The 20,691-nt window shown below is 48.2% G+C and overlaps 1 protein-coding gene across 1 annotated transcript in view; it reads right to left on the bottom strand.

Moving 5' to 3' along the window:
- Nucleotides 1-854: 854 nt before the first annotated feature.
- GID4 (GID complex subunit 4 homolog) overlaps nucleotides 855-20,691 on the bottom strand; it is a 26,161-nt gene continuing 6,324 nt past the window's right edge. The window contains exons 3-6 of the mRNA XM_082707605.1: nucleotides 13,855-13,962; nucleotides 8,533-8,634; nucleotides 6,811-6,941; nucleotides 855-4,062 (exon numbers count right to left, since the gene is read on the bottom strand). Of these exons, the coding sequence (XP_082563731.1) occupies nucleotides 3,999-4,062; nucleotides 6,811-6,941; nucleotides 8,533-8,634; nucleotides 13,855-13,962 (405 nt within the window). The 3' untranslated portion in view covers nucleotides 855-3,998. The remainder of the gene's footprint in view (nucleotides 4,063-6,810; nucleotides 6,942-8,532; nucleotides 8,635-13,854; nucleotides 13,963-20,691) is intronic.

The following is a 20,691-nucleotide window of genomic DNA, read 5'->3' as shown; positions in this document are numbered from 1 at the left end:
GCCCTAGGTCGTAGGGTACAGAGACATTGAGGGCCAGAACCTGGCTTCAGGACGGCGCTGCTGGAGAGCTTTGGGGCATGGGCATTTCCTCTGAGAACTAGTCCCCCGTCCACACTGCCTGTGCCAGCACTGGACTAAGAAACAGACAGTGAACAGAGTTCTGTTCATGAATTTTCTGTGTGTGAAATAAAAGTATGAATCCTGAACACATGCAAAACAACAACAAAACCCACAAAAGCTTCCACAGTTAAAGAAATGTAGAAATTAACAAAATGGAGCTCAAATATGGCGCTTCGGCCAGCAATGGAATGAGGAGGAATAAGGATAAGAATAAAGGGGGGGGGGTCGTCTCTGCCCGGGGAACCTCCACAGACACAGGGCCCAAAAGGGGGTTGGTCTCTTCTTAACATAATAGTTTTGACTTAGAAGTAGGACAAAGATAGGGCACCTGGGTGGCTCAGTTGGTTAGGTGTCTGCCTTCGGGTCAGGTCACGGTCCCAGGGTGCCGGGATCGAGCCCCGCATCAGGCTCCCTTCTCAGCGGGGAGCCTGCTTTGCCCTCTCCCTCTCCTTGTGCTTTCTCTCTGTGTCAAATATATAAATATGTATATATATTTTTTTTTAATCTTTTTTTCTTTTTAAAGATTTTATTTATTTGACACAGAGAGATCACAAGTAGGCAGAGAGGCAGGCAGAGAGAGGAGGAAGCAGGCTCCCTGCCGAGCAGAGCGCCCCATGCGGGACTTGATCCCAGGACCCTGAGATCATGCCCTGAGCCGAAGGCAAAGGCTTAAACCACTGAGCCATCCAGTCGCCCCTATATAAATATTTTTTAAAAATAGGAATAGGACAAAGTCACTGCTTAAATACCTTTATTATTTTTTAAAAATTATTTGGACATTGATATCTCTGCAAAATACTTCTCCCGTCCCAAACCCTCAAACCCTTTCCACATGTCCTCCCTAAAGAAACAAAATATTCATACTTTGTGCCCCTTCATATCTAATTTTTAAAAACATGTAAGATTCAAAATCAAATATTCTTTCCCAGAACTTGTTAGTAATTTTAAACCACAATGCAACATACTTAATGGCATTTCTTTTTAAAAATTAGCTTATCAGACTATTTTATGAGAAAAAAAACTCAATTCAAGGCCTTAGAATATAAATTCCCTGTTTCTGAAAGCAAAAGACACTGAAAAGCCCCTTTGCTCCCCTGGAGTTTGTGAGATCCACATTACCAACAGAACCAGCACACAGATGGGACTTTCTACTTCATATTAGGCATTGCTTACTTTTGGGCTGCAGCTGAAATGCTGTATAGTTTAAAAGGAGGGGCAGGCGGGAAGGGATAATTCCAGCACAGAAGAGAGACAAGGCTAGGGGCGCAGAATGGTGGCCTTCTGAGCAGTGGGAATCTCTAAGATCCCACCTCACGGCAGGTTTGGGGTGGAGGAAGACGGTAGAAAATCTGCAACCTGCACTGATTTCTTACTGAACACAAATGTCAACCAAAACTATTGCACATAGTACCAGAGGCATGTAAACCGCTGAGAAGGTTCAGGAAAAGGTAACCCTGGGTGGGGATGATCCCCAAAGTTCCTTTGGGGACTCAAGAGAAAGAAAAGGGTTGATGTCGGTTGTTCAGGAATTACTAAGAGGCGGCGGACAGATAATGCCTTCCCTGTCCTCAACCACGCAGATGTTTACGCAAACAAAGCTTCATCACAGATGCACCCAGAAGATCTAGCAAAAGTATCACTTCTTCATTTTCCCCAATACAACAGGTACACTTCATTACCTCGCTAAAAAAAGGAAGGAAGAAATCCTAGGGTCAAACCTGGCCGGTCTGGCTAGCTGAATGGGAGAAGTGTTTTTGCATATGTCTTTCCTGTGTGCTGGACTGACCGAATGACCTCCAGAGCCGCACGGACAGGGTCCCAATGATCTCCAGGAAGGGAGCTCACCCCTTAGGTTCCGAGTGGGGCCTCCCTCTAGCCTTCAAGGAGCTTGCAAAATTCAGCCGAGCTGGGTGAGCACACTGTGAGAAGGAAACGGACGGCTCATGCAGCCTGGGAAAGCACGGCCCCACCGTGTCCTCTACTCACAGGATGCCTGCCGGCTACATGGGGGAGAAGCCAGCGTGGTCTCGGTTCTGTGCCATCAGCTGGTGGGACCAGAGCCAGCTATCCTGATGCCTGGAAGTTTCAGAATCAAGAAAACATCGGACTCCTCTCTGCCAAACGGACAGGAATCCTTTTTCCACTGCGGTCACTGGGGCTCCAACGTTCTGGGGTCTCCAAGATCCTGGCGTCCCTACAGGGGTCGGTCTCATGTCTGCCCAAAGCCTTAGGATGACACTGCCTTGGTGTCTTGGCACCACTGCCTAGTTTCCCAAGTATTTCTCCTTGAAGGCTTCCCCAAAATTCAGTCTCAGTCACGTACAGTACAAAGGTTGTCAAAAGGAAAGTCACTTTATAAGAATACACCATATCCCCAAAACTCCTGTAGATCGAGGGGCTGCACGTGTGCTTACGCTGACCCTGGATATGCAGCTTTCAGCCTATTTTGCTCCTGTGGGTTCCAGCTCTCCCTCCTGAATTCTGAGCAAGTCTCGTAAACCGTCAACAGATGCGATGCCCCAAATGATGCCAACCTATTAAGCTTTTTAAAACGTTAAAAACACCTCCCCCCCAAAAAACCACACCCCGCCCACACACACCCACACACACACTTTGGCACGTGAGCCTTGAGTTATTCGAGCGTGTTCATGTTCTCACCCCTCCCCTGACCCAACATTTCAGAGTGCTGCTTCGGGAGAACAGCGGACCCTTGGGCTCAATGGAGAAGGTCACCTCGGAGCACTGTTGTCGTGAGTAGCAAAAGGAGAGGTACAAATGCTAACCCGGCCCCAAAGACAGCTCTCAGGTTTAGCACTAGAGTGGATGCGATGCTGCAAAACTTTTGTACCAGGATGACTAGTTTGAAACTGCTGGTTGATTAAATATACATTTACATATAGATATAGGTATAAAAATTACTAAGTCAACATTTGCTGTTTTCAATGTGAAAACGATAAAATGTAGTTCTGAATAATTGTGCATTTGCCATAGGGTCCTTGTTAAAGGGACCATAAAAATAATTTTGTAATAAAAAAACTCTTTTTTTTCCTTTTTTTCTTTTTTTTTTTTTTTTTAAAGTTTAGTATTGCCCTCAAGTTCAAAAGTTTGGAGCAAACGTGCTGAGTGGAGCAGGATTGGAATCTGTTCCTGCCAGGGATCTGGAAGCCTTAAAATTCAGTGATCCCCGATAGCAGGCCTAGGGAACCTGCCAGCCACTGACTAGGTCGCCGTGAACACGGCGGGGCTGGGCAGTGCCAGGTGAGCCCATGAGGCAGCCTCTGCCTCCTGTTTCATTGGCAGATGCTGCTGTAGCTCCCCGATTCCCTGCACAGAGCTATGGGGAGGGTGGGGGGAGACACGTGTGCTGGGGCTCTGCCTTCTCTTAAGCTACCAGACTAAGCAACTGGGGGTAGGGGAGGGGGCGGCGCACAGGGCTGGGGCCTGGGCAGAGACCACTGAGCACCAAGGCTGAGGGTGACTGGGGTGGGGGGGCTGCTGACCTTCTAATCGGTTGGAGGTGGGGATGGAGGAAGGAATGGGCCTCATGGGCCTTTCGGTGATACAGAAGTTAGCTGTGCAGGAAGGAAAAGTGCATTTAAGGTAGCTTAAAACCAGATGAAGACCAAACTGCCGCAGAGAGCGGGGAAGAGCGGAGAATGCTCCCTGTGTCTGCCCCGCTGGTTGGCCATGCTCCTTGAATTCTGTGGGTTAACATTCATGCTTTCCAATGCGAGTCTGCTCGTGAAGAAACAGGAACACACGTTCTCCTGGTTCTGGCAGGTACACAATTTTCTTGGCAAAGTTCTTTTTTTTTTCCTTTTTTTTTTTTTTTTTTTTTGCCAAGTTCAGTTTTATTTGGTTCCTGCTCTGAACCGCTGTCACCGGAACTCGTAGATGGGCGCGCTGTGTTCAGGAACGTGAGTTAGATTGAGAGACTGATACCTGCAGTGCGGGGAGAGAGAGAAATGGAGGCGGTCTAAGCAGCCTGAAGACAGAACAGAGGTGCGGAACCCCCTCCCCACCACCAGAGCACCCGGCAGGCCCCAAGCTGGAACCGGAAGGCAGACGCATCACAGAGCTTAGCGGCCGCACCAAGTTTGGTTCTCTTTCTGTTTCTTTCGTTCATTCTCCTGAGCTCTACCTACGAGAAGCTGCTTCTAGGTCTTGTGCTCTGACCACGAAGCAGTTAGGGTACCTCTCATGAAAGGAGAGGCGGGGGGCACCTGGGTGGCCGAGTGGGTTAAGCCTCTGCCTTCGGATCAGGACATGATCTCACGGTCCTGGGATTGAGCCCCACATCGGGCTCTCTGCTTGGCAGGGAGCCTGCTTCCCGCCCCCTCTGCCTGCCTCTCTGCCTACTTGTGATCTCTGTCTGTCAAATAAATAAATAAAATCTTAAAAAAAAGGAGAGGCAGACAAGCTCTGAGCCTCATCCCTGACCTCCACTCTGCCTCTTTCTGTTGTCCAGCACTCATCCTCTCCAGGAACATTGGGCTGGACCAGCCTCAGGGCCTCATGGGGAGCAGAGGCACACCCCATGACTGCTCACGGAATACAGGGACTTCCCAGCCAACCCCAAAGCCTATGTTACCATTCACTGCATTTTCTCGCCTTCCTAGACATGGCTACGAGGCTTTGAGAACATCAGAGTTCTGAGGTATTTGTTTTCACCTCACTGGTAGGTGCTCCAAGGAGTTAAGGAGATGAAGGAGAAACAGAGGCTGGGACAATCCGCACACGGGGACGATAACCCCCAGGGGACAATCAGAGTTGACAGGGTAGATGCTAGCTCTCCCCTTTCTTGTTTCACATGGGAGTGAGGAGGAGCATGGGAAAAAGCAGTTTATTTCTCACAAAAAAAAAAAAAAAAAAAAAAAAAACAACCAAAATGAGGAAACACTCATGCATTAGCTATCAGAATATATGAATCCAAATCACAAGACCCCACTTCATACCCACTAGGACAGCAATAATCGTAAAGACATCATAACAAGCGTTGGGGAGGACGTGGAGAAACTGGAACCCAGTGCGTCACACGCTTTGGTGGTTCCTTCAAAAGTCAGGGAATTACCATATGACCCAGCAATTCCATTCCCGGGTCTATGCCCGAAGAAATTGAGAGCAGAAATTCAAACAGAAACTCAAACAGATACTTATACACTTAGCAGCATTAGTCACAACAGGCAGAAGGGGGAAACAACCCTGCAACCGATGAACGGAGAAGTAAAATGTGGTATAGCATTCCCCTCCTTATCTGGGAGGATACGTTCCCCAGTGGATACCAGAAACTGTGCATAGTACTGGATCCTACGTATGCTGTTTCCTTGTACAGAAACCTATGGTAAAGTACAATTTATTAAGTCAGGCACAGTAAGGGATGAACAACAACTAGTAATAGAAGTTATAACAATATTATGGATGAAAGTTGGCAGGTACGTGACCACTGACCACCATCTGCCTCTGGACTGTGCTGACTACAGATAACTGAAACCACGGAAGGCAAAACTGCAGATGAGGGGCTGCTGTCCATCTGTACCACGGAAAATTATCTAGCAGTTAAAATGAAGGGCTGACACATGCTGCCACATGGCCGAAGCTTTGAGCAGCAGGCTGGGTGTAGGAAGCCAGACACGAAGGCCGGTTCGTCATGTGTATGAGACTCCCTTTACAGAAAATGTCGGGAACAGGCGTGTCTGTATGGAAAAATGGTCAGTGGCTGCCTCGGGGTTAGGAGGAGATGGGGACTCGAGGCTGAGGGATAAGGGGCATAGGGTTTCTGGTTGCGGTGGTGGGAGTGATGGCTGCACAACTGGGAACATTCAGGACGACCGCATTGCATGCTTTCAGTAAGTACATTGTATGGTATGTGAATTCTCTCCATCGAGCTATTACTTTAAAGGTTTGAAAAACTCCTTTGAAAACAGGGCAATTACTGAAACCCTGGTAATTGGGGCACTGATTTGCAGATCTCATTTTGCTGCCACTGAACAAGGAACCTGAGTCAAGCCAGCGAGAGACATCACTCGCAAGTCGCCGAAGCGGGAAACATTTGGAAGGGGATACAGTGCTCCTACATTCGGAGAGGAAATCAGGTATTTTGCGACCAGGTTCCTTCTTCAGGTCCAGCAAGGTGCTTGGAGCAGCAGCAGTGGGTCAGGAGAGTCCCCAGAAAGGGGACCAGAGCCAGCACTTGAGGTGGCACTCCACCTCTCACCTCAGACGAAACACGGGGCAGGACCGCCAGCTCTCATGGGGGCCCCTCGGTCACCAGACTGAGACCAGAGGGCATGGGGCCAGCATGTGAGGACCGTGACCCCAAAACCGGAAAGGCTGCTAACAGTAAAACTCACCCTATCCGTAGCTGGAACCTACGGTTTCGTTACTGATTCAATTTGGGAGAACATACGAGAGTGGCCAAGGTTGGGAGAAATGCTGCTGATAACAGAAGTGCCTGAAAGCTCTGAGCAGTGAGTTTCTTCAGCGAGCACCCTGAGATTTACTCTGCTCTGTGGTTAGGGATAGGAGTCCCTCCACGAGCAACTGAGATCATTCAAAGAGGCCCCCACATGCAGACAGAGCACAGAAGCTACGCAGAAACAGGTGGAGAGGGTTTCGGACTCGGCAAGCGAAGGGAGAACCTGGGGTGAGGGACAGCGGCAAGCCGCCCCTTTCGCCTCTGGGGTACCTTACCATTCTGAACTCCTATGGTAATAGTAGCCCTCTATGGAGGCTGCCGACTTCTGGAAGCAGATGTAATAGAACCCGGCAAAGGAAGCGCCGCTGATGTCTTTGATCGTGTGGTCTGGGACCAGGAACTGCTCCTGCACACAGATGGAGGAGGTCAGTAACAGACGGTGTGCTCCAGCCGCGTCTGGGACTCCCCATTAGCTTTTAGGTGGTTCTCAGGCTCAGTGTCCCATGGCCTTGCCCCGACTTGCCGGACAATGGTGAACATCTGCACTTCAACCCGATCTGTCAACAGCATTCTAGATACTAACACAGTAGCCTGTGTCTTGAGCTCACTGATATCAGCAATGAAGAGAGGGCTCTAGAGTCCACGCATCTTGGAAATGCCTGGATACCCACGTATGTGTCAGAACCCACTGACAGAATGAGCCGGGAAGAGGAGGTTTCTGGCTCACCCCGGGAACTGGTGCTAGGCTCCTGATCACCTCTGCTTTCTGAGGGCAGATCAATCACCACTTGCTCGCGTAACACCCCCTCAAAAAGCCCGACACCCACGGCCATCAGAAGGGTACTGTTCTTGCTCGGGCACCTTGGGAAGAAGTGAGCCTGTGATCTCCCATAGCCAAGCTGAAAAGCCACATCCGGGGACCTACTCTCCCAGCAAGATGAGGTCAGTGGCCTTAGGGTCCCAGGAGGTCTACCGAAAGCCCACAGCAAGTCACACTGAGAAGGTCTTTGGAGACCAAACAACTACACTGGGGTTTTTTTAAATATTTTTTTAAAGACTCTCTCCATCCCTTTCCTCAACCTCTGAAATGCTAGTTTTTAAAAATTAATTTTAAAATTAGAACCTTGCAAGATACTTCCTTTAGTGCTTTATTTGCTGGCACAGTTCCCACCAGACAGCAAGCTCACGAGGGCACACTGGGCTTTTACCCTTTGCACTTGGCTCGTGTCTGTGTAAGAAGGGACGGCACCCGCCCCCCTCCCCAAATTCTTAGCTGTACGAACTAAAGATTGGGAATAATACTCAATGATTTGCCTGTACGGAAGCTGGCAAGATTTCAAGATAAAACCACTTTCTCCTACAGACTGGGAACCACGGGTTGGAAGTGGGTGTCTGCTCATAAAGTGATTTCACAAACCCGCTTCACGATTTTGCCAGCCTGTGGCTGGAACGCAGTAAATCCCAGGCTATCAAAAGAGAACACAAAAGACGTGTCAGCCCAAAGCCAATCTCTCGAGTCCAGCCAGATGGAGCTCTCTGAGGGCTCGTGAGAGTGGAAAACCCAAATTCCATTCCTGGTCCCTCATTTCCTGCTGGAGGGAAGCAGGCAAGCTGAGAGCACACTGAAGCTTGGCTAGGACGTGATGAGGGAACAGTCACTTAGGCGGGTTCGCGACTGAGAGCAGGCAGTGATGGGGACGGACTCTGGGTCTCCCGAGTCCCCAGAACACCAGGGATGACTCAACCTGGAGAGTCAAGGGTGCTGAGGGCCGATCACCCCCTTCCCCCAAGCATGAATTCATCTGCTAAACCACCGAACGGTGTCACCAAAGACAAACTGCGGGGCATGGCGGCCGCTGGCCAGTGTGGCCTGGAGCCGTGCCCACTTTTGTGAGCATGTAAAGGCACTACACGGAGACAAGTGGTCATGAGCACAGACTCGGGGAGCAGATGGGGCGCTGGGTGTGGTGCAGGCTCTGGCTGGCCTGGGACCTTACCTTCCACCTCATGAAGACATAATCCCCATTCTTCAGCTCTTCATAATCAAAGTCATCGGAATTAAATGATTTTGCATACTGATAAAAAGCCAGAAACTTGCCCTGAAAACAAAAAATTGAGCATGAGGACTGATGGGCAGAGGGGGAGGCCAGTGTCACAACTGTCCTCCTGCGCCCAGCAGCAAACACCTTCACAAAGGCGTGATGGCGGCTGGATGTGCCCACAGAGCAGCAAAGGTGGAGGATGGGGGAAGGGAGCCTGAGGTCCCCATCAGTGAACTCAGGCCTGATCCACCCACCCCCTCACCGTCCCCTGCCAAGGCACCAGGGCGTGACACCTGCCTAGTTAATGCACTCTGAGGAAAGGCCCCCTGAGTTGGGAAGGAATGTGATTCCAGGGGGCCTTTTCTCAGGACACCTTACCACAAGCAAAGCCAGGAAGGACTGGCGGGAAGATCTCCTAGTCAATCAACACGAGCCACGCAGAACAACTTAGAGCCAGCACGTCACCCCGAAGGCAGAAAAGGGCTTTACTAAAGCGGGGTCCTCTGACACAGGAACGTGGCTTGGGGCCAGCCAGTGAAGTAGAAACAGGAAGTGGGTAATATATGTTAAGTCCTTTTAAAAGCGGAGACTAGAAATAGGCTACGAAACTGTGTCTCATGATCCTATTTTTGTAAAAGAAAAAAAAAAAGAAAAGAAAAGAAAAAAGAAGGTTAATACTTGTTTTAACTTCAGGTATTGTTGTTATAGATGATTTTTTTCCTTCTCCTTATCTATTTACTCAAATATTTAAAAATAAATATGCATTCATTTTATGAGAAAATACCTAAAATAAGATTTAAGATACAGAATTTGTGACACGTATATTTCTTTTTCTTTTCTTTTCTTTTTTTTTTTTTTTAAAGATGTTATTTATTTGACAGAGAAAGACACAGTGAGAGAGGGAACACAAGCGGAGGAGTGGGAGAGGGAGAAGCAGGCTTCCCGCTGAGCAGGGAGCCTGATGGGGGGCTCAATCCCAGGACCCTGGGATCATAACCTAAGCCCAAGGCAGACGTTCAAGGACTGAGCCACCCAGGCGCCCCGACATGTGTATTTCTATTCTAACTGGATTAAGTATATGGAATCTTGACTTTAGGGCACCACCATGATACCGACTTCAAGTATCAGGAAAACTTGAGGGTGAAAAACAAGGTCTCTGATTCCAATTGACAGGCGGTCCTGGTTTTACTGAACTTTACTTCATTGCTCTTTGGAGATACTGCATTTTTAAAAAAAGATTTATTAGCGGTAGGGAGAAGGTGAGGAAGAGAGAAACTCGAGCAGACTCCACGCTGAGCGCAGAACCCAATGCAGAGCTCAATCTCATGACCCTGAGATCATGACCTGAATGGAAACCAAGAGTTGGATGCTTAACCAACTGACCCACCCAGGTGCCCCAGATGGTGCTTTTTTTTTTTTTTTTAATAAATTGAAAGTTCGTGGCAACCCTGTGTTAAGTCAGTTAGTACAATTTTTCCAACAGCATTTGCTTCCTTTGTGCCTGTGTGTCACATTTTGGTGATCCTTGCAACATTTCAAACTTTTTCATTACTCTGATCTGTGATGAGTGATCTTTGATGTTACTAATGGAATTGTTTTAGGGTATTACCAACTTCCCCCAAATAAGACAGCAAACTTCATCGATAAATGCATGTGTTCTGACTCTTCCACTGATTGGCCATTCCCCCATCTCTCTCCCTGTCTCCTCAGGCTTCCCTCTTCCCTGAGACACAACAATATTGAAATGAGGCCAATTAATAATCTTACCACAGCCCCCAAGTGTTCAAGAGAAAGGAGGAGTTGCATGTCTCTTACTTAAAATCAAAGGCTAGAAATGACTGAGCATCTCAGAAGCTGAGACAGGCGGACGGCTAGGCCTCTTGCACCAGTAAGCCAAGTCATGAACACAAAGGGAAAGTTCTAGAAGGACATGAGAAGGGCCTTAGAGGGAACAGATGAATGATAACAAAGCCGTTTAGTGGTCTGGAGAGAAGGCCAACCCAGCGCCAACACTGGCTTCAGCCCAAGCCTAACCCAGAGCAAGGCCGTGACTCCCTTCAGTTCGGGGAAGGCTGGGAGGTGAGGAAGCGGCGGGAGAGGCTGAAGCTGGCGGAGGCTGGTTCAGGAGGACTGAGGAACGGCGTTGTCTGCGTACCACAGATGGGCAGGCTGAAGCAGCATGCGCTGACGGAGAGGCTGCAGCAAGTTCTCCAGAAGATTCCAGACCCTCATTAAGCTAATACACTACACTAAACAACCACACTAAGTAACAGACTCTGAACATAGACAAAATTGCTTTCTGTCGGTGGAGACGCCATCCAGGACTATCATGGCTGGAGAGCAGCCAACACCCGGCTTTAGAGTGTCGAAGGTGAGGGCGACTCTCCTGCCCGGAGCTGAGGCAGCTGGTGACTTCAAGTTAAGCTGACTCTGCGGGCCATTCCGAGAACCCTACGACCCTTACGAGTCATGCTAAGTCTACTCTGCCTGTGCTCTAGAAAGGGAACAAAGCATGGATGACAACACGTCTGTTTACAACATGGTTTACTGAATATTTTAAGCTGAATGTTCATACCTCCTGCTCAGAAAAAAAAAAGATTTCAAAATATTACTGCTGCTCAACAAGGCACCGGGTCACCCAAGAGCTCCAATAGCGACGGATGGTGAGACTTCCACTGTGTTCAGGTCTGCTAACACAGCACCCACTCTGCGGCCTGTGGAGCAAGAGCTCATTTCAACTTTCAAGGCTTTTTATTTAAGAAATAGACTTCAGAAGGCCCTAGCTGCACAGAGAGTGATTCCTCTGACGGATCTGTGCAAAGTAAACTGAAGACCTTCTGGAAAGGATCCACCATTCTGGATACCATTAAGAACCTTTGTGACTCACAGGAAGAGTTCAAAATAGCAGTACAGGAGTTTGGAAGAAGCGGATTCCAACCCTACAGGTGACTGTGAGGCTTCGAGACTTCAGTGGGGGCAGTCACTACAAATGTGGCGGCAACAGCAAGAGAACCGGAAGCAGAAGCGGAGCCTGAAGATGGGCCTGAGTGGCTGCGAGCTCATGATGGAACTTGAACAGAGGAGCTACTTCTCCTGGAGGAGCCAAGAACGTGGTTTCCTGAGATTGAATCTACTCCTGGTGAAGATGCTGTGAAGACTCTTAAAACAACAACAAAGGACTTAGAATATGACATGAACTTAGCTGGTAAAGCAGCAGCAGGGGTTGAGAGGACGGACTCCAGTCTGGAAGGAAGTTCCATGGTGGATAAAATGCTATCGAACAGCATCCAGGACCACAGAGAAATCATCCACAAAAGGAAGAGCCCCCATGACGGTGGTCAACTTCATTGTTTTCTTGTTTGGAGAAATGGCCAGAGCCACCCGAACCTTCGGCAAGCACCCCACTGCCAGTCAGCAGCCATCAACACTGAGGCGAGACCCTCCACCAGCAAAAAGATTAGGATTTGCGAAAAGCTTAGAGGATGCTGAGCGTTTCTCAGTCTTTGAGTTTTTTTTTAAATTAAGGTGTGTACACTGTTGTTTTAGACCTAATGCTATTGTGCCATTCACAGGCTATAGTATCACGTAAGTGTAAGTGTTATATCCACTGGGAAAACAAAACGATTTCATTTGACTCACTTTACTGCAAGTCACTTTATTGCAGTGGTCTGGAAAGGAACGGAGCCCACCATGTCTCCGGGGCACGCCTCTGTCAGCCACTGGCCAAGCCCTGACACACGGGGATCCCACATGGGACACTGGGACACCAGCGTGGGCTGGGAAAGGTACAGGAAATGGAGTACTGCAAAGGTGCCCAGACTGCTGGGTGAGTAAGGGCCCAGAGGCTCCTCATCCTAACATACCAAGGGCGGCCTTCTTCGTCCCCATGTCACTTAAAATACATCAGTTCAGCCTAACGAAGGAGATCCAGATATTTTCCAGTGTTCTAGTGGAAGTCTGGCAAACTAACAACTGGTTTCCAGGTAGTTAAGTTGCCACAGACCTAGCTTAAACTGACTTTTCACTGAGTCTCAAAGACCTCGCCTTTTTGGCAGAACTGATTTCAGATGGAAAACCCGGGTTGGACGGGAGATAGGCTGTGGCTCAGTACAAGGAAGAGCCTTCCCGCCGGGGCTGTCTGAGAGAGAAGGGACCCATCTCATGAGGCCTCAAGCAGCACGGAAGAGCCCGCATCGGGCAGGCTGGGACCAGACAGCAGCGGGGAGCCCCTCCAACTCTGTTCCTGATGCCGGCTCCACGCGCACCGCTCAGGCTCCCCAATTCCCTCTTGTTCATTCCCTCGTGTTGCACACACACAAAGGACTGACTTTCAGTGTCTATTTGTGACAACAGGTAAAACATGTAACTTACTAAAAATGGTTCTAAAAGCTCAACCTACAGTGAGGTTAACTTGGACGAGGGTCTGTGGTAGGGAGTCCTGTCCAAGGACTATCATGTCTGAATCTGGAGAGAGCTCGGACAGGCCAGGTGAGAGGTGCAGTGGGAAGCCTGAGGCGTTCTAGAGTTTTCGTTAAGGACTCAATCACTCTGGGTGGGTTTAGAGGGTGAGCACATTGGACTTCCTCAGTGTTAAACCAAAATTCACTGGAGCGCTTGGCTGGCTCTTTGGTGGGGCGTGCGGCTCTTGATCGCAGGGCTGTAGGTTCAAGCCCCACATTGGGTGCAGAGATTACTTACAAATAAAATCTCAAAAAACTAAAAACTAAAAAAGCAATAATAAAATAAACCAAAATGCACCATGGCCATGGTCAACTAAGCCAGAAGGCTATTACGACAGGCTGGGAAATGGATTTTTGAAGGCATAAACTTGTATGAAAGCCAACGAAAAGACTCGCGCACGGTGACTCTAAGTTGTCTCAAAATGTTCAATAATGGTGAGTCAGAACACACCCCACACGGGACAGTCAGAAGTGGGGGCACTGGAGTTTCCAGTGGCATCCTGATGATGCTGAGGTTGTGACCGTGCATGTCGGTCTGGAGCTGGGTAAGAACCCTGCCCCCCCACCGCCAGGGCTCTCCCCACACGGAGATGCCAGTGGAGAAGCAGCTTTCTAGAAACTGCATCTCTACCTCACACTAACCCCAAAGACAAAGGCCATTGCTCTGTGTCTCCCAGGGCTCCCCACATACAGTGGATGAGAAAGGAATGGTGTACAGGCAGACAGAACGTGGGACAATGATAAGACCCAGAGAGCTAAGTTCCTTGACTTTCCAGCAGAGCCTGGGGGGCCCCAAGGAGACCAAAGACCTACTCACCCAGTGTTTCCGATCCACATCCTCGTCTGCATCCCACTTCCGCGTTAAGAAAGGGTGTTTTTTGCTGATTATTTCTCCTTCAAAGAAGGTCGTAAGGGTTGGATACTCCTATGGTAAAAACCCAAGTATCAGAATAAGGTCTCAAACAGGAGTTTTTACCTTTCCCAAAGGAAAACATCAACCTGACTTTAACTTATTCCCAGGACTTTGACAAAATGATCACACTGCTAAACAATGACCTTTGGGTCAGTCCAGCGAACTGTCAATGGCAGCAGCATCAACGTGACCTGGGCGCCCAGAGAGCCTTCTGGACTTTATGGAGTTTGCCAGAAGCGAAGAACCCTCCTTCGACTTCACTTGTTACATACTGCTCCCTCAGAAAAGAATTTTGGACGAGTGCATTACGAGTGTTCTAGAATACAAAGCAGATAGTAACTAAGTAGAATTTACTTTGCAAGGAATTTACTTTCCACTCTTCGGGATTCCAGGGGTGGGTGTTTTGTTTTGTTTTCTTGCAGAATACTTTGGTATAATAGGGTACATTTAATTCTATCATATGAACTAAGACCATCCACTCTAAGGAAAATACATGTAAATTATGTCTGTGATGGAAAATCACAACAACAGAAACAAATACCATGGGGAAAAAAATAAGCTGTCATCCTAACCGGGTGCTTAGAATACTCCCATGAATTTTATTTGCTATTTGGTCACCTGCTAATAAGGGGGCACCCAAGATTTTGAAAAAAACTAATGGAAGAAAAAGTTCACACTATTAGAAGTCCACCATTTCTCTGCATTTATGAAAAAGCAACCAACTGACCAACCAACCAGGCAACCCCTCGCCCAGCCTGCCAGGCCCTGGTGTTTCCTGAAAACGTGGTAATGATGGTCACTGGCCCGGCAAGCCATGGATTACAGTCCTAATGTCCCGGGGACCACAAAGGTCCCACTTTCTTCTCCAGACCCTAGGTAGGCCCCTCTTATTCTGCATCAGACACCTACACGTGTTTAAAATAAATCTGTGGAAAAAAAAAAAAAATAATAATAAAATAAATCTGTGGGGTGCCTGGGTGGCTCGATCGGTTCAGGTTATGACCCTAGGGCCCTGGGATTGAATCCCACAGCAGGATCCCTGCTCAGCGGGAAGTCTCCTCCTCCCTCTGCCTGCCTTTCTGTCTCTGTCAAATGAACAAGTAAAATCTTTTTTATTTTATTTTTTTTTTATTTTTTTTTCTAAGATTTTATTTATTTATTTGACTGACAGAAATCAGAAGTAGGCAGAGAGGCAGGCAGAGAGAGAGAGGGAAGCAGGCTCCCCACTGAGCAGAGAGCTCGATGTGGGACTCGACCCCAGGACCCCGGGATCATGACCTGAGCCGAAGGCAGAGGCTTTAACCCATTGAGCCACCCAGGCGCCCCACAACTTTTTTTAAAGATTTTATTTATTTGATTTTATTTATTTATTTTTAAGTAATCTGGATACCCAACATGGGGCTTGACCTCATAACCCTGAGAGCAAGAATCACATGTTCTACCAACGGAGCCAGCCAGATGCCACTAGTTTATACCTTTAAAATTAGGTTTCCAGGGTTGCCTGGGTGGCTCAGTGGGTTAAAGCCTCTGCCCTCAGCTCCAGTCATGATCCCAGGGTCCTGAGATCGAGCCTCGAATCAGGCTCTCTGCTCAGCAGGGAGCCTGCTTCTTTCTCTCTCTCTCTCTCTGTCTGCCTCTCTGCCTACTTGTGATCTCTCTCTCCATCAAATAAATAAAAATCTTAAAAAAAAAAATCTTTAAAAAAAATAAATAAGGGCTCCTGGGTGGCTCAGTGGGTTAAAGCCTCTGCCCTCAGCTCCAGTCATGATCCCAGGGTCCTGAGATCGAGCCTCGAATCAGGCTCTCTGCTCAGCAGGGAGCCTGCTTCTCTCTCTCTCTCTCTCTCTGTCTGCCTCTCTGCCTACTTGTGATCTCTCTCTCCATCAAATAAATAAAAATCTTAAAAAAAAAAATCTTTAAAAAAAATAAATAAGGGCTCCTGGGTGGCTCAGTGGGTTAAGCCTCTGCCTTCGGCTCAGGTCATGATCTTGGGGTCCTGGGGTCGAGTCCCACATCGAGCTCTCTGCTCAGTGGGGAGCCTGCTTCCTCCTCTCTCTCACTGCCTGCCTCTCTGCCTACTTGTGATCTCTCTCTGTCAAATAAATAAAATCTAAAAATAAATAAACAAATAAATAAAGGGGTGCCTGGGTGGCTCCATCAGTTAAGCATCTACTCAGGTCAGGTCAAACCTGCTCAACGAGGAGTCTGCTTCTGTCTCTCTCTCTGCCCATCCCGCTGTTTGTGCTCTCTCTCACTCTCTAATAGATAAAATCTTTAAATAAATAAAATAAAAGTATAAACTAAATCATGCTTATCTGTTTTAGGGAGATCTACTAAGAGAGAAAGTTCTGGATCAGTTAGTACATGACTTGAGGTTTTTTTTTTTTTTTTTTTTTAAAGATTTTATTTATTTATTTAACAGACAGAGATCACAAGTAGGCAAGAGAAGCAGGCAGAGAGAGAGGAGAAAGCAGGCTCCCAGGACCCTGGGACCATGACCTGAGCCGAAGGCAGAGGCTTTAACCCATTGAGCCACGCAGGTGCCCCCTGACTTGAGATTTTAAATGGAAAGCTACATGTGTGGATTTTCTGAGGTTTGAGCTTTAACATTTTTTTTAAGCTTCCACAAAAAAAGACAGAAAGGAAAAATGATAAAGTGGTCATCTTGCAGTACAAAGAAGATACTTATGGCCCAACTGCACGTTTTCCTAATGAACTAATTCTGCACTGGAAACATTTCGGACCATGTATCAAGGGGACTGCAAGGTACCCCCAAGCTCTGAGAATTAAAATAAAAGAAACACTGCCTGATGATTGAGTCAATAGGTTCAGAAGTTACCAGAGAGATGAATTGTCTCCCAGGGTAGGACCAGGAGATTCAAGCACTTGCATAGAGCCAGACCAGCGGTAACCTTTAAAGCCAAAAGAAGAACTCTTGTTTGCAGGAGGGACATCAAAAAAATGACTCAGAGAGGAAGAGACGAAGCCAGCAACCCCCGACCCCCAAGGCAGGCAAGGGCTTCCTACAGGGGGTCCAGCTGTGGTCAGGTTTTCAGGTCATCCAAACCACTCCCCACACGGATTCCAGGCCGACCAAAACCTCTCCGGTGATGGTTCTGGCTTTCCATGTAGACCCTCTTCCTGGGGGATTAACACCCAGTTGGCTACGAGGTCAGAGGGAACCTTTGGAACATGCATGTACCTCAGTTCAGAAATGAGTAAATGCACACTCTTGTGTATATATCCGTCTCGGGGAGTTTGGTTCGTGTGACTTATCTCCTTGGTTCAGACAAGTCTGCCCAATCTCAGCAGAAGCTTCCAAATTCATCTAGTGAGTGAGGGGAGGGCTAGCCCATGACTCCCTGAAGGCTGGGCTCCTAGGCCCTGTGCCAGACGCGGGCCCCTTCCTGGAAATGTCCCCTCTCTCCACTGGTGGTTGGCTCAGAATTGCCAAGAAAATGTTACCTGACACGCATTCTTCACAATTCTGGGATTTCACTTCCAGAAAGCACAGTTTAAGAACTGTGCTCAGGAGCCTGCTTCCCCCTTTCTCTGTCTGCCTCTCTGCCTACTTGTGATCTCAGTCTGTCAAATAAATAAAATCTTTAAAAAAAAAAAAATAAAAACTGTGCTCATTTGTGAATGTGAGGTAGCTAAGAGACAAAAATTACCTCCAATTTAAGAGTTCACTTTCTAGGGGCGCCTGGGTGGCTCAGTGGGTTAGAGCCTCTACCTTCGGCTCAGGTCATGATCCCAGAGTCCTGGGATCGAGCCCCACATCGGGCTCTCTGCTCAGCAGGGAGCCTGCTTCCTCCTCTCTCTCTGCCTGCCTCTCTGCCTACTTGTGATCTCTGTCTGTCAAATAAATAAATAAAAAATCTTTAAAAAAAAAAAAAAAGAGTTCACTTTCTATATTGTATGCACGAGGAAGATTAGGGCTAAAACCCAACCATTTAAATGCTTTTATTAAAATAAGTTACATATGTGATATTTTCACAACTATAAATGGAAAAGCAAACAAACCTGAAAAGCTCTATTTTACAATACAGGTAATAGTCATTCAGAGAATCCCACCATTTTTTGGCATTTCAGTGATTATATACAGTGACCACATACTGGATTTAGAATTTAAAGATTGTATTTATTTATCTGACAGAGAGGGAGGGAGCCTGCACAAGCAGGGAACATGGCAGGCAGAGGGAGAAGCAGGCTCCCCACTGAGCAGGGAGCCTGATGCGGGGCTTGATCCCAAGACCCTGGGATCATGACTTGAGTGAAAGGTAGATGCTTTTAACTGACTGAGCCACAGAGGTGCCCCTGGATTTTAGAATTTAAAAAGTATTTAATATAGCTGTTCAGGGGCACCTGGGTGGCTCGGTCAGTTAAACATCTGCCTTTGGCTCAGGTCATAATACCAGGGTCGTGGGATCAAGCCCCGTGTCAGGCTCCTTGCCCAGCGGGAAGCCTGCTTCTCCCTCTCCCACTCTCCCTGCTTGTGTTTCCTCGCTCGCTGTGTCTCCCCCCTCTCAAATAAATAAATAAATAAATTTTAAAAAAAGGAAAAAAAGATGGGTGTTCAGCGCCATGACTGCACTAAACTGTACCTTTTCCATAGGTGGACTGTGTGGTAGGTCAGCTGACTCAGGACAGCTACTTAAAAAAGTGGTTAAAGAGGCACCTGGGTGGCTCAGTGGGTTAGGCCTCTGCCTCCGGCTAGGATCGTGATCTCAGGGTCCTGGGATCGAGCCCTGCATCAGGCTCTCTGCTCAGCGGGAAGCCTGCTCCCCCCCTCCCCCCGCCGTCTGCCTCTCTGCCTACTTGTTATCTCTCTCCCTCTCTCTGTCAAATAAACAAAATCTTTATTTTTTAAAAAAGATTTTATTTATTTATCTGACAGACAGAGATCACAAGCAGGCAGACACAGGCAGAGAGAGGAAGAAGCAGGCTCCCTACTGAGCAGAGAGCCCAACGCAGGGCTCGATCCCAGGACCCTGAGATCACGACCCAAGCCGAAGGCAGAGGCTTAACCCACTGAGCCACCCAGGCGCTCCGTAAATAGAATCTTTAAAAGAAAAAAAAAAGTGGTTAAAGAAGATAAAATCCAAAGAATCCTGAGGTGTGAGCAGGCCCCAGGTAACTCAGAAGCACGGCCGTCCTCCTCTGATGAAATGTGCTGTTAGCACCATACCCGAGCCTGCTGCTCATCGAGGCGAAGACCAGTCTGGACGGCCACGCGCTCATGAGGCTGCCAGACTGGCCTGGGAGGGTGGTCTCCCCACACTAGCCATGAGCCTAAGGGCTCCCCACCCCAGAACCTGACAACCCATGACTCAGAGATGTTTCCCTCTGTTAGGGTGAATTGCTCCTGGGGGATGCCGTTTCAGGATTCTTTTTTGTTTTTTAAAGATTTTATTTATTTATTTGAGGGAGAGAGAGAGAGAGCATGAGAAGGAGGAGGGTGAGAGGGAGAAGCAGACTCCCTGCCAAGCAGGGAGCCCAATGCACGAGTTGATCCTGGGACTCCAGGATCACGACCTGAGCCAAAGGCAGTCGCTTAACCAACTGAGCCATCCAGGTGTCCCCATTTCAGGATTCTTAATGGTACTCACATTTCCATGCAGCTTCCTAGGACTATAGTGGCTGGGTTTAGACCCCGTGGCAGCATTCCACGGGACAGATTCAGTTGGGTCCTCATGAAGCTAAATGTTTACGCTCTGCACTCAGCAGACACACCTGGCTGCCAACCGGCTGAGCATACTGTTTCCCACTGCCCTCAATTCAAAGGCTGGAATCCTTCATTTTCTACCCCTACTCTACTGGGTAAGTTTCTGGAGGTGAGGAACAGGTTACCTCTTCATCCCAATGACAAACGTCACAGAAAATTCTCAAACTTCTAATAGAGAAGGGGGAGGACAGGAGGGAATCAAAGAGACAGAAACAATTGTTCCAAGGTAAAGGTTGTTCAGGGCCTTAGTTAGTATCACTCCATTTGTATCAGGTTAGAGTCCTCCTCTTGCTCTTACGTTGTTTCCTCCCCTCCTAGGATGAGCCCCTAGAGTAGATGGAGTGGGTCTAGTTTATCCTATCCTGTTTTGTTTTTTTTTAAGATTTATTTACTTATTTGACAGACAGAGATCACAGGTAGGCAGAGAGACAGGCAGAGAGAGAGGAAGGGAAGCAGGCTCTCTGCCTAGCAGAGAGCCCGAAGTGGAACTCGATCCCAGGACCCAGGGATCATGACCTGAGCCGAAGGCAGATGCTTTAACCCACTGAGCCACCCAGGCGCCCCATATCCTATCCTATCCTACTCTATTTACTAACCCAGTCTAGTTGACATGCACCATCACATGGGTTGCGGGTCTGCGTGGTGATTCGACAATGCTAAACCTTGTGCTGTGTTCACCACAATGGTAGCAGAGTGGGTATTTTTCATTCTCATTTTACAGATGAGGAAAGAGAAACAAAAGCTCACGGCCCCAGCAAGGGACGGAGAAAAGACGTCCCTCCAGGTCTTCCCAAGGCTTGGTGGAGCTGGGCCACGGACAGGGAGGACCGGTCAGGCCCACACCATGGCAGCCAGGTCAGGCCCAGGTCCTCATGGAGGAGTTGGCGGCTGGGCTCCGTCCCCTCCTTCTCTTCCTGCTGACTCACTAGCAGGGAAAGAATGGATGCTCTTTCTTGCTTTCCATATCCCTAGGAGTTCTGAGATTTTAAAAGTTTGGTGCAGAAAAAGGAAAACCC

The sequence above is a fragment of the Mustela nivalis genome (assembly GCF_964662115.1).
Source record: "Mustela nivalis genome assembly, chromosome: 17".
NCBI classification, from domain to species: Eukaryota; Metazoa; Chordata; class Mammalia; order Carnivora; family Mustelidae; genus Mustela; species Mustela nivalis.
This window is presented reverse-complemented; position numbering and strand designations above follow the sequence as displayed.